Source organism: Corythoichthys intestinalis, chromosome 19 (genome assembly GCF_030265065.1).
Source record: "Corythoichthys intestinalis isolate RoL2023-P3 chromosome 19, ASM3026506v1, whole genome shotgun sequence".
NCBI classification, from domain to species: Eukaryota; Metazoa; Chordata; class Actinopteri; order Syngnathiformes; family Syngnathidae; genus Corythoichthys; species Corythoichthys intestinalis.
In genome coordinates this window covers 36338804-36353060 of record NC_080413.1, presented here as the reverse complement: position 1 = coordinate 36353060, position 14257 = coordinate 36338804, and the positions used below count along the sequence as shown (strand labels likewise).

Sequence of the window (14257 nt, the reverse complement as noted above, 5' to 3'; positions counted from 1 at the left end):
TGGAAGAACGGCAGGGAGCCCATGTGACAATGGCGAGCTACTAGTTTATTTTTTTGATTGAAAATATTAGAAATTTTATTAAAACGAAAACATTAAGAGGGGTTTTAGTATAAAATTACTAAATCTTGTACTCACATTTATCTTTTAAGAACTATAAGTCTATCCGTGGAGCGTGGATCCCTTTATCAGAAAAAATATTAATAATGTTAATGCCATCTTGTGGATTTATTGTCATGATAAACAAATACAGTACTTACCGGTATATACAGTATGTTGAATGTATATATCCGTCTTGTGTCTTATCTTTCCATTCCAACAATAATTTACAGAAAAATATGGCATATTTTAGAGATGGTTTGAATCACGATTAATTAAGATTATTACATTTTTAAGCTGTGATTAACTCGATTAAAAATTTTAATCGTTTGACAGCCATACATGTAACGCATTAATACCACCTCTGACGCTAACTGATACAATCGTTTGTGTGGATTGTTATTGCTGTATCGGCAGCTAATTATAAACGCAAATTTGAATAGCTGTTTTGAAGATGAACCTGATTTAATTTCATTTTTATTTTACTTCTGCAATTGTTGATCTCATGAGCAGCTGAATGTAGTCAGCAAAAAGTCTGACATCGTAATTTCTTAGCTTAGTTTGTTGTTTATCTAGGACTTAACTGCAACATCTTGGCAAAGACAGTACAATGATGTATAATACATGTTTTTGAATAGTTATTTTGAGATTTACGTGGGTGGTATTTAAAGGGTTGATTCCGACTGGCGCGGAAATTCGGGTTACGTGGCTAGCATAGGAACGGAACTCCTGTGTAACCCGCAGGGTACCTGTACCGTTACACTGTTATAGTATACACTTCTGCCCATAAGTAGTGGCACCTTTACAATTCTGTCAGATGATGCTCAATTTCTCCCAGAAAATGATTGCAATTACAAATGCTTTGGTAGTAATATCTTCATTTATTTTGCTTGGAAAGAAAAAATACAAAAGAGAATGGGGAAAAAAATCATTATCGTTTTACACAAAACTCCAAAAATAGGTCGGACAAAAGTATTTGCACCCTCAGCCTAATACTTGGTAGCACAACCTTTAGACAAAATAACTGCGAGCAACCGCTTCCAGTATCCATCAGTGAGTTTCTTACAATGCTCTGCTGGAATTTTAGACCATTCTTCTTTGGCCAACTGCTCCAGGTCTGTGAGATTTGAAGGGAAAAGCTCTACTTTTGTCTCATCTGACCAGCGAACATTTTTCCAAAACGTTTTTGGCTTTCTCAGGTAAGTTATGGCAAAATCCAACCTGGCTTTTGTATGTTTCTGGGTCAGAAGTCGGGTTTTCCTGGGTATCCTACCATAGAGTCCCTCTTCATTCAGACGCTGACGGATAGTACGGGTTCACACTGTTGTACCCTTGGACTGCGGGACAGCTTGAACTTTTTGGATGTTAGTCAAGGTTCTATATCCACCATCCGCACAATCTTTCAATCTCTCGGCAATTTTTCCTTTCCGTCCACATCTAGGGAGGTTAGCCAGAGTGCTATAGGCTTTACACTTATTGACGACACTGCGCACAGTAGACACAGGAACATTCAGGTCTTTGGAGATGGACTTGTAGCCTTGAGATTGCCCATGCTTCCTCACAATTTTGCTTCTCAAGACCTTAGACAGTCTTTGGTCTTCTTTCTTTTCACCATGCTCAATGTGGTACACACAAGGGCACAGGACAGAGGTTGCGTCAAATTTAATCCATTTTAACTGGCTGCAAGTGTTGTTTAGTTAGCCACCACCTGTTATCTGCCACAGGTAAGTAACAGGTGCTGTTAATTACACAAATTAGAGAAGTATCACATGATTTTTCAAAGGGTGCCCATACTTTTGTCTGGCCCAGTTTCTTGTAAAATGATAATGATTAAATTTTTGTTCCCATTCTCTTTTGTGTCTTTTCACTGCAAGCAAAATAAATGAAGATATTACTTCCAAAGCATTTGTAATTGCAATCATTTTCTGGGAGACATTGAGCATTATCTGACAGAATCACAGGGGTGCCAATACTTTTGGTGTACCCCAGACATGTCCAAAGTCAGGCCAGGGGGCCAAATGTGGTCCGTGGTCAAATTTCATCCGGCCCCCAGCCTCTGTCATAAAATCAATAACGTCTGGCCCGCACACAGACTTAATAAATAGGTCAGCAGTACTGCTACCAGCATATGAAGTAGCTTACACACTAAATGCTGCTCCTCATTTACCCACTAAAAGGCAGCAGCACTCTAAGCAAAATTACCCTGTGTGACCCTTCACTCCCAATTTTCTAAAATGGCGACAATCAACAACAACAAAAAGTTGACTGCGATGGCCGACGCTTCAAGGATAGGTGGAAAATGGACTATTTCTTCACTAAAATGCACAACAACTGTGTCTGCCTCATTTGCAAAGAGGCAGTCGCTGTTTTTAAAGAGTTCAATGTGAGGCGACATTACCTAACAAGACACAATGACTAGTACGACAAGATTACAGGGATGATACGTTGCGAGAAATTGAAGCAATTCGAAGCTAGTTTAAATTTACAGCATTACTATTTCGCAAGAGGCTGAGAGTCGAAAGAAAATGCCACAAAGGCTAGTTGCGCGATTGTTCAAATTATTACCATATTTTTCGGACTATAAGTCGCACCGGAGTATAAGTCACATTTTTGGAGGAAATTTACTTGATCAAATCAACACTTAGAACAGATATGTCCTCTTCTAAGGCAATTTAAAATAAAAATGCAATTGAGGACAACATGCTGAAGACGTGTACAGTATGATAATGTTACATCATACATGAACAACGAAATGCAAATGTTGCTGGAATGTTAACGTAACATATATTAAGAGCTATTCAGATAACTATAGCATAAAGAACATGCTAACAAGTTTACCAAACCATAAGTGTTACTCCAAAACACCAAAATAACATGTGAAATGATATAATAATTAGTAGTGTTGCACCGATACCATTTTTTGGCCCCGATACCGATACCTGGCTGTGCAGTATCGGCCGATACCGATACCAATACCATACCGATACCACCCCGATTATATATTATATATATATATATATATATATATATATATATATTTTTTTTTTTTTTTTCCCCAAAGAGCTACATAATTGGATGTGAAATCATTGCTATCAAGGCTTTGTCAGGCTGTTGCTTACCTTTGCAAAATAGGAAAAAGACTAGTACAAAGTATAATACTAGCCCAACAGTAAGAAAGTAAAAATAAGTTCATAATAATAAACTCTGAATGAACTGAGTAAACTTTTTTTAAACCTCTCAAAGGCCAAACAGTGCAACTTTCATGAAATTATTGTCACATTCTGTTGCTGGTTAGGTTGTGTTTTGTTGCTGGGCTGTTAGTGGGGGCGTTCCTGACGTCGCACCTGAATCCAATGCGGCCTTATCAACGCAGCATTTAAGCACGGGTGAGCTCAGAGAAGTCTGCCGAGATATTTGCTTTGCTGATCGCCATTTGACATCTCGCACTAGTCTCGCTACATTTGCTTGTTACGCCCCTGCATTGGGTTTTTTCTGTTAGTGTGCTGCACTCGTTTGTAACCTCTACCCTGTGCAGGTATTTGAGTGTTTTTATTTTGGCTTTTTGGCTCGCTGCCTATCGTCTTAGTTAATCTTCGAGTTTTTAGTATTGAGCTCCGTCGACCTGCTGTCACGGACTCCTTTTGTTATTTCTACTATCCCGCGATCGCGTGTTATTTTTTGTTTGCAATCATTAAACCCTTGTACTTATCCCCCGCTTGTTGTCCGCTTCGAGGTCCAACCTTATTTGCGGACGCTCACAATTATAAGTAATAATAATTGACCACAGCATCCCGTCTCTCTATTAGCCTCGTTTTTTTCGGGAGGGGGTGGGTCCCTTATTTCTATTTCTGAAAGGTGGCAACCCTACTTTGGAAACACTTCCCAAATTACTGTGGCATTTCTTTCATTAAAAGACAGTAAAAGTAAAGTAGACGAAGTGAACTGACCAGAGATAGTTGCTCCGATCCAGCGCCCTGCTTCCTCTGGATAGCAGTCCTGCTCTTGCAGGCTCAAACTCGTTGTGTTCGTTCGCGTTTCGTCTTCAAATGTTTTATCAGGTTCGAGGTATTGAAACTGGCTGATTTAACTCCACATCTCCAAACTTTCAGGCCGCAAATCTTGCATGCAGCCACTGATTTTAATTGACGGGATTTCTATTTTGAAATATTTCCCGACCGCCGCCATGCCGCCATGTCGCCATGTCGGCCATGTCACTGGTCAGAAGTGGCTATTGGCCCGTTCTCATTGGTCTGGAGCAGGCCAATAGCGATAGCTGTTTGGTGTTCACGTGTCATCACACAACACAGAGACAAAGTGTAGTGAGCACCAGAAGAAAAAAAAAAGGCTGCGGTCAAATGTTATAATAATGGACCGGTAAATGGTATCGGCGCCGTCTTTGTTGGTACTCGCCGATACCGATACCACCGGATCGGCGCCCCCTGCCGATACTAGTATCGGTATCGGTGCATCTTTAATAATAATGTGTGAATAATTTCACACATAAGTCGCTCCAGAGTATAAGTCGCACCCCCAGCCAAACTATGAAAAAAAACTGCGACTTATAGTCCAAAAAATACGGTAATTAAAAAAAAAATTAGAGCAAATGTGACACACAGAATGGCTTGCTAAAATTTGCTTAAATATATTGTTCTACATAAAGGATGTCAGCAAAGGTCGGCCCCCCACATTTTTACCACACCAAATCTGCCCCCCTTTGCAAAAAGTTTGGAAACCCCTGGTGTACCCCATGTACTGTTTCACAATTCGATGAAATAAGTTACTTTCCTTTTGTGTCTACCAGCACTCCACTTCCCGCCTTGGTTACCAAAGCACCCAAGGTCCCAATCAGCCACAGAGCACCATGGGATACACCTCGTCATCCCAACAAAGCTCCCAGTACTCCCACCAGACCCATCGTTACTGAAGCTCCGGACCACTCCCGAACCAGCAGAGGGACGGACCTCCTCTCTCTCTTCTAACCTCTACAGATGTCATCATTGGACGCAAGCAGGAAGCGGCTCCTCATCCCGCTTCTCGAGGCATTACATCATTCCAGCGTTTTGACGTATGGTAACATGAAGGCAAACCAATGGGTACCAAAAAAGCAAATACTGCCTCTCCAGTCCAGTGACACATTTACATGTAAAATATATGTGAAGGCGATACACATACTTCAAACTTATGGCACTTATAAATACAACGTTCCTCTCGAGGAAGGATTGCAGCTCCTATATTGACCGTATATCGCACCTTTTTCTATTTGATTTGTTAGTTTTGAAGCTTGATGTCAAGTGTAAATATTACCTACGGAAGCCCTTTAGCGCAATCTTTAGATCGTGAAACGAAAACAAGCTTACCCTGTCCTTTTAAAAAGACCTTTATTATACAAACAGAAAGATCAGCTCTTGGGCTGATGAAATTGCAGGGAAATATTGAACGTGCAATTTAACTTCATCATGTTCTTCTACGGTTCCTATATTCAGAGCTCGAATGTACAGAAGCAAAGTCTTTTGAAGTATAGGGTAACATGACATCCCATCATGCACCCCATTTCTCAACTCAAATGTGCGCATCAACGTACAGGGCAGCTAACGGTAAGCGCCTCCTTATCCAAACCCACCTTTGTTTCATAAGACTGTTACTGACTTATGTCAAACTGTTTTTTTTTATTTTTATTTTTATTGTTGCGGTGGGTGGGTTGGTCTTGGTGTTTTATGCATGTTTTACCTTTGACTCACTAGAAATGCACTGACCGATCTGCAAAAGAGCTGAAACAAATGCTTGTGGGCTCCCTCCAAAGGACCCGTTGTGACACACTCATGTTGAGCATGAGCACAGGTTTGGTCTAGGTTTGGGTGTGTTCTTTAACACAACATAATGAGTGATAGATGCTGTTCTCCTGTCCTCTGTGAATGACCATGTGAAAGATGGTCGCTCATTGTATTTCAGTGTTCGAATCGCATATTTCTTTCGGGCTGCAGCTATCGAATAGTTTAGTAGTCGATTAATCGATGGACTACTTAGTTCGAATTATTGAGTAATCGGATAAGGAACATGAAAAATTAAAATACCTGAGCTGAGCCTCAAACTGAACAGTTTTTTTTTTTTTTAATGAGGATCTATGGACAACAAAATAACAATTGGCTGACTTACATAGAAAGTCTGCTAGTTTTAATGCTGTAAAATGCTAAATTTTTTTTGCAATGCTTTTAACAAATTGTTCGGACACATATTCCCACAAAAAACGGCTTAAAATACCTATATACTAAATTCTGAATGCATTAAAAAACATTAGCTCAAACAAAAACTTAGCTTACGTTGGTCTTAACAGGGACCAGTTGGATTCAGCCATGTGTAAAGAGCCAGACCAGAGAGCAGTGTATCCACCCTAATCAATAAAACTAAATGCAAACACTTTCATAATAAACCATTACAACGCCACTTTAATTAAACAAATACACAAAGCAACAAAAAAAAAAATTTTTTTTTTCTAATCGAATACTCAAGTTAATCGATTATTCGTTGCAGCACTACATTTCTTAGATCTCTGAAAATGGAGAAAATAATGTTTAAACAAAAAAAATGAACACCACTTTTGAGTGCAGCCATTTTGTCTTCTTATGAATTAAAATAATGCAGCTGCAGCAGGGTGTTGTTCGTCTTGTTTAAGAAGAACATCGTCTTCAGGGTCAAGGTTCACTGTAAAAAAACTTGGTGGAAAGCAAATATTGGGCGTATTTTGTTTTTCGACTTAAGTTTGGATGAACTGACGTTGGAAAAAACGAATTAAGGCTCCTTTTCCGAGACGATTCATTTCTAATTTTTTGCTAAGTTTGATGACCCAATGACAGATAAATTTATTTCATGCAGTACAAGGGGATCAAGATTGCAAGAATGAAATAAATTAAAAGTGAAATATTAATAAATAAATAAATAAATAAATAATAACATAAAAATCGGGGGGGGGGCTGGCCAAAAGCATTGGCACCCCTGCAGTTCTGGCAGATAATGCTCAATTTCTGCCAGAAAATTATTGCATTTTCAAATGCTTTGGTACTAATATCTTCATTTATTTTGCCTGCAATGAAAAACACAGAAGAGAATGGGGGAAAAAATTAATCATTATCATTTTACACAAAACTCCAAAAACGGGCAGGAAAAAGTATTGGCACCCTTTGAAAAAGGATGTGATGCTTCTCTAATTTGTAGAATTAACAGCCCCTGTTATTTACCTGTGGCACATAACAGGTGGCGGCAATAACTAAATCACTTTTGCAACCAGTTAAAATGGATTAAAGTTGACTCCACCTCTGTCCTGTGTCCTTGTGTGTACCACATTGAGCATGGAGAAAAGAAAGAAGACCAAAGAACTGTCTGATGACTTGAAAATCAAAATTATGAGGAAGCATGGGCAATCTCAAGGCTACAAGTCCGTCTCCAAAGACCTGAATGTTCCTGTGTCTACTGTGCACATCAATAAGTGTAAAGCCCATGGCGCTGTGGCTAACCTCCCTAGATGTGGACGGAAAAGAAAAATTGATGAGATTTCAACGAGAGGATGGTGGATAAAGAACCTCGACTAACATCCAAACAAGTTCAAACTGTCCCGCAGTCCGAGGGTACAACAGTGTCAACCCGTACTACCCGTCGGCGTGTGAATAAAAAAGGGAACTCTTGGGTAGGATACCCAGGAAGACCTTACTTCTGACCCAGAGACATAAAAAGCCAGGCTGGAGTTTGCCAAAAGTTACCTGAGATAGCCAAAAACGTTTTGGAAGAATGTTCTCTGGTCAGATGAGACAAAAGTCGAGCTTTTTGGGAAAAGGCATCAACATAGAGTTTACAGGGAAAAAAACGAGGCCTTCAAAAAAAAGAACACGGTCCCCACAGTCAAACAGGGCGGAGGTTCCCTGATGTTTTGGGGCTGCTTTGCTGCCTCTGGCATTGGACTGCTTGACCGTGTGCATGGCATTATGAAGTCTGAAGACTACCAACAAATTTTGCAGCATAATGTAGGGCCTAGTGTGAGAAAGCTGGGTCTCCCTCAGAGGTCATGGGTCTTCCAGCAGGACAATGACCCAAAACACACTTCAAAAAGCACTAGAAAATGGTTTGAGAGAATGCACTGGAGACTTCTAAAGACCTGAATCCCATAGAACACCTGTGGAGAGATCTGAAAATGGCACCCTTCAAATCTCAGAGACCTGGAGCAGTTGGCTAAAGAAGAATGGTCTAAAATTCCAGCAGAGCATTGTAAGAAACTCATAGCTGGATACCGGAAGCGGTTGTTCGCAGTTATTTTGTCTAAAGGTTGTGCTACCAAGTATTAGGTTGAGGGTGCCAATACTTTTGTCTGGCCCATTTTTGGAGTTTTGTGTAAAATGATGCAAACCTTTTCTGGGAGAAATTGAGCATTGTCTGACAGAATTGCAAGGGTACCAATACTTTTGGCCAGCACTGTAAATTGATATTATGCAGCTGCAGCAGAGTCTTGTTCGTCTTGTTGAAGAAGAATAACGTCTTTCGCGTCAAGGTTCATCGTAAAAGCAAACTTGGTGGAAAAACAAATACTGGGCGTATTTTCTTTTTTGACTTCAGTTTGGATTAACAGATTAAGGCTCCTTTTCCGTTATTGATTTACCAGTTTTTAATTGGGAAACAGGAGACAATTCAGTTCTCATTTTTTGCACACATAAAAACAAAAAACTGAATTGGGCTCAGTTTTCCGTTTTTTTGTTTTCCAAAATAAGATGGAAAAACGAATGGCCAAAAGGTACAACGACCACGCCAGCGCAAAGAGTTTGATGAGCCAATGACAGATAAAATTATTTCATGCGGCCACACGGGGAACAAGAGTGCAAGAATGAAATACTGTATTTTCCGCGCTATAACGCGCACTGGATTATAAGGCGCACCTTCAATGAATGACATATTTTAAAACTTTTTCCATATATAAGGCGCACCGCATTATAAGGCGCATAGAATAAGCGCGACAGTAGAGGCTGGGGTTATTTTATGCATCCATTTTATGCACTGTATTTGACCAGAGCATGTATAAAGGCCCAAAACGCCTATAACTATACCTACTGCTTATGTTGAATTATCAAACTATAAAACTATTTATTCAAAATTTGGGGGGGAATTTTTTGTCTTTTTGGTCCCAAAATGTTGATTTATAATTGGTCAGGGAAGAAAACAAAGCATGTCTCTTATTAGGAGCCATTTCAGCATATTTACACAAACACACAAATGGAAACGAAACACCGTTTTATATATCCCAGCATGCCTACTTCTTCTTCGGGGGAAAATGGCGTCTTCGGCGGCTGTGTGTGTGTGCGTACAAACATGGCAAACAAGTAAGATTTTGTGTATTATGATGGAGAGAGTTATTTGTGGGTTTCTTATTATAATGGTGCAATTTTATAAGCCCGTTTTTGTTTGCAAATTTGTATAAATCTGTCAAAAGAAAAGCAAAACAAAAAAACTTCCGGCTCAATGTTGATTCATATATAAGGCGCTCCAGATTAAGGCTTTTAGGTGCGCCTTATAGTGCGGAAAATACGGTAAATAAAAAGTTAAATACATAAAAATTGAAATAAATACATAAAGTTAAAAAAAAAAAAAGAAATGTTGAAATAAAACATATATATATATATTGGAATAAATAAATGTTGAAATAATTAAATAAAAATTGAAATAAATGAATATACATTGAAATAAATTAGGGCTGTCATAATTATCGCGTTAACGGGCGGTAATTTTTAAAATTAATCACGTTAAAATATTTGCCACACTTAACGCACATTCCCTGCTCAAACAGATTAAAATGACAGCACAGTGTAATGTCCACTTGTCACTTGTGTTTTTGGGTGTTTTGTCGCCCTCTGCCGGCGCTTGGGTGCGATTGATTTTATGTGTTTCAGCACCATGAGCATTGTGTAATTATTGACATCAACAATGGCGAGCTACTAGTTAATTTTTTGATTGAAAATTTTACACATTTTATTACAACGAAAACATTAAGAGGGGTTTTAATATAAAATTTCTGTAACTTGTACCAACATTTATCTTTTAAGAACTACAAGTCTTTCTATCCATGGATCCCTTTAACAGAATGTTAATAATGTTAATGCCATCTTGTTGCTTTATTGTCATTATAAACAAATACAGTACTTACGTACCATATGTTGAATGTATATATCCGTCTTGTCTTATTTTTCCATTCCAACAATAATTTACTGAAAAATGTGGCATATTTGACAGATGGTTTGAATTGCGATTAATTAGGATTAATTAATTTTGAAGCTGTAATTAACTCGATTAAAAATTTTAATCGTTTGACAGCCCTAAAATGAATAGAAAGTGATATATGTAAATAAAAATAAAAATAAAAATTGAAAGAAATATTGAAATAAATAAATATTGAAATAGAAGAACTTTCATGACACCTTAAATAATGTGTTTATATTGTAATTATGTATTATTTGTTTAATTTTTGCACTCCTGGTCCTCCATAATGGTCTGCTTGCCTGGTCCTTTTCCCACATAGGGTAATTTCCTTCCCCCTTTCGTAGATGTCATTTGGAGACTCAGTTGAATATTTTCTTGGGTTCTCTTTGTGTGGTATTAAATTTGGTTTGATTAACTGAAACCTTTGCGTGTGATAAATAAACACCAAATTAAAAAAAAAAAAAAGAATACAAGTAGAGGGTAAACATCTTTACACGGGCACTGTATGGAAAATAACTGAAGCACAAGTGCATTTAAGATGTTTTTTTCTATTCGAATCCAGAACAATCGCTCATGCAAAACCCTGTTGTGTTAAAGAGGACACCCAATTCTGGGTCGTGCACTATTTTTAGAGGAGAAGCGGCAAGAGATGAGCCTCAAGTCATTACAAACGAGGAAACACTGACACCTAGTGACTACAAAAGAGAATTGGACTTGTTTCTCTTGACGTCACATACAAGGTGCAAGCTGTAGGAAAGACAAATGTTTTGATTAACTACGTTTTCAGTCTCTAGATTAATTGTTCAATCTCATAATAGATGTAAAAATGTATTTATAATAAGGTTTCATACTGGATCTTTTATCTGCAAACAGCTGGGTTATCCTGAGTATTCAAAAACATTGGATCTTTTTAAATGCACTTTTATAGAGAAAACAAACCCATGCAGGACATTTAATATCAGAAGAGATCGGAACCAAGAAACCTGTAAAGGCTTTTCTCCTACTTTGTTCAACGTGAGTATTGCAAGTAGCTGAGATTGAACACTTTAGTTATCAATTCTTCCCCCCACAGCGAGTATTAATGAGAACGTACAGTATGTCAAGACAACTCCTATGCAAATATATCATTGTCAGAATCGAGCTTTTTGTTATGCTGAGGTTTTTTTTTAATGGATGAGGTGTATATTTTCATCACTACAAGAGTCCTACACTTGTTCCAAACGGCGCACACGTGTCTTTTTTTTAAATGCACTCTAAATGAATTTGAATTATTGTAAAGAAATGCATATGTATGATCGTATACAATCATATTTATTGTGTCCATCTTATGAATAGTTTTTTTTTTTTTTGGGGGTGTAAACTTTCCTCTGCCTTAATACAGTAGCTATAGAAAGGGACCTGTCAGATTCCACATTTGTTACTACAGTGGATACACCACTTCAGTATACAGTAGAACCAAGATTTAACACATTCAGTTCCACTGTGTAATGTGTTTTTCTGTTGTTGTTGTTGTTGTTGTTTTTTTAATTCAAGAAGTGTGGACGGTGCCTTTTGTTAGTAACCCTTTATTATTGTTTTAGAGCTAAAGTCATCTTGTATTCCCTTGCCCGTCTCCATACGTTCCAACCTTACCCTCGTTTTCATGTCGCAGTTCCTACGATGGAGTATGACGGACCATAAAAAAAAGGACTACAAATTAAAGTCGTACTTTTACTACTGGAAAAAAGTCTTACGATTATGTAGGAGTAATGTAGCTGAATAATCTGCCACAGTGGTATGATAAAGTATCTGAACCTTTTGGAATCTCACATTTCTGCAAAAAAACACAATCAAATGTGATCTGATCTTTGTCAAAATCACACAGATGAAAACAAAGTGTCTACTTTAACTAAAACCACCCAAACATTTATAGCTTTTCATATTTCAATGAGGATAGCATGCAAACAATGACAGAAGGGGGAAAATAATTAAGTGAACCCTCTGCCTAAGGAGGCTTAAAGAGCAATTGAAACAATTTTTTTACCAAACATTTTAAGTCTGGTGTGTACCCAATCACTGATGAGTGGATTAAAGCTGCCCTGCCCACTATAAAACACACACCTGGTAAGAATTGTCTTGATGAGAAGCATTGTCTGATGTGCATAATGGAGTCATCGTCAAATGGAGTCATATTCTTCTCCAAAAGAGTTTTTGATTAAGCCTAATGAAGCCTCTGGCAAGCTTTATTGGTGCTCGTGTAGTGGTTGAGAGCTATGCCATGACAAAATTTGGAGAATCATTCTTTTAAAATATGTCCATCCACTTTTTAAGTTTTAACGAGAAAATATGACATTTGTTTAAAAAATAAAAAATAAAAATAAAAAATCTATAGATAAGTATCTTCAATATAAAAGCCGTAGGGTACAAATGGAGAGAAAAAAGTAGTGGTTTATAGTCCGAAAAATACGGTACTATTCAGTGCAAATACTGTACATATACTGTGGTATGAAAAAGTATCTGAACCTTTTGGAATTTCTCACATTTCTACATAAAATCACCATCAAATGTGATCTGATCGTTGTCAAAATCACACAGATGTAAAAACAGTGTCTGCTTTAACTAAAACCACCCAGATATTTATAAGTTTGCATGCAAACAATGACAGAAGGCGGGGAAATAAGTGAACCCTCTGCCTAAGGAGACTTAAAGAGCAATTAAAACAATTTTTTTAACAAACATTTTAAGTCAGGTATGTGCCCAATCACTTATGAGTGGATTAAAGCTGCCCTGCCCACTATAAAACACACACCTGGTAAGAAATCTTGATGAGAAGTATTGTCTGATGTTCATGATGGCTCGGTCAAAAGAGCTGTCTGAAGACCTGTGATCAAGGATTGTTGATTTGTATGAAGCTGGGAAAGGATACAAAACAATCTGTAAAAGTCTAGATGTTTATCAATCGACAGTTAAAGAAGTTACAAATGGAGCGAGTTTGACACTGTTGCTTCTCTCCCAGGGAGTGGCGGTCCACCAAAGACGGCAACAAGAGTTTGTCGCAGAATACTCAGAGAGGTGAAAAAGAACCTTAGCGTGTCTCTAAAGACTTACATAACTCATTGGCACAGTCCAATAGTGCACACATCAACTATATGTAAAACTATGGCCAGGAATGGTGTTCATGGGAGGACTCCATGGAGGAAGCCATTGCTGTCTTTAAAAAAAAAAAAATTTTTTTTTTTTGCTCGTTTAATGTTCGCAAAAAGCCACTTGGACACTCCACAGAAGTTTTGGCAAAATATTTTGTGGACTGATGAAACCAGAGGTGGATTGTTTGGGAGTAACGCACAACGGGATATGTGGAGGAAAAATGGAACACCTCACCAACATCAACACCTCATCCCCACTGTGAAGCATTGTGGAGGGAGCATCATGATTTGGGGCTGTTTTGCTACCTCGGGGACTGGACAACTTGCAATCATTAATGGGAGAATGAATTCAAAAGTTTATCAGGATGTTTTGCAGTATAACCTCAGGCCGACTGTCAGACAGTTGAAGCTGAAAAGAGGATAGATGCCGCGACAAACAATGAACATAAACACAGAAGTAAACCAACTTCAGAATGGTTTCAGAAGAACAAAATACACGTTCTGGAGTGGCCAAGTCAAAGTCCAGACTTGAACCCCATTGAGATTTTGTTGCATGACCTAAAGACAGAGATTCATGCCAGACATCCAAGAAATCTGACTGAACTACAGCAGTTTTGTCGAGAAGAATGGGCCAAGATTAGTCCTGATTGATGTGCCAGACTGATCTGCAGCTACAGGAAGGCTCTGGTTGAAGTTATTGCTGCCAAAGTTGGGCCACAAAATATTAAATGTGATGGTCCACTTTCTTATTTTCCCCCTTCTGTCATTGTTTGCAGTGTTGTTAATTTTACTTTAAAAAAGTAATT

The 14257-nt window shown here is 38.2% G+C and overlaps 1 protein-coding gene across 1 annotated transcript in view; it reads left to right on the top strand.

Moving 5' to 3' along the window:
• The window catches only part of cdk19 (cyclin dependent kinase 19), a 183082-nt gene extending 172283 nt beyond the window's left edge, over positions 1 to 10799 (top strand). Inside the window, exon 13 of the mRNA XM_057823686.1 lies at positions 4898 to 10799. Coding sequence (XP_057679669.1) covers positions 4898 to 5020 — 123 coding nt within the window. The 3' untranslated portion in view covers positions 5021 to 10799. The remainder of the gene's footprint in view (positions 1 to 4897) is intronic.
• Positions 10800 to 14257: the final 3458 nt, after the last annotated feature.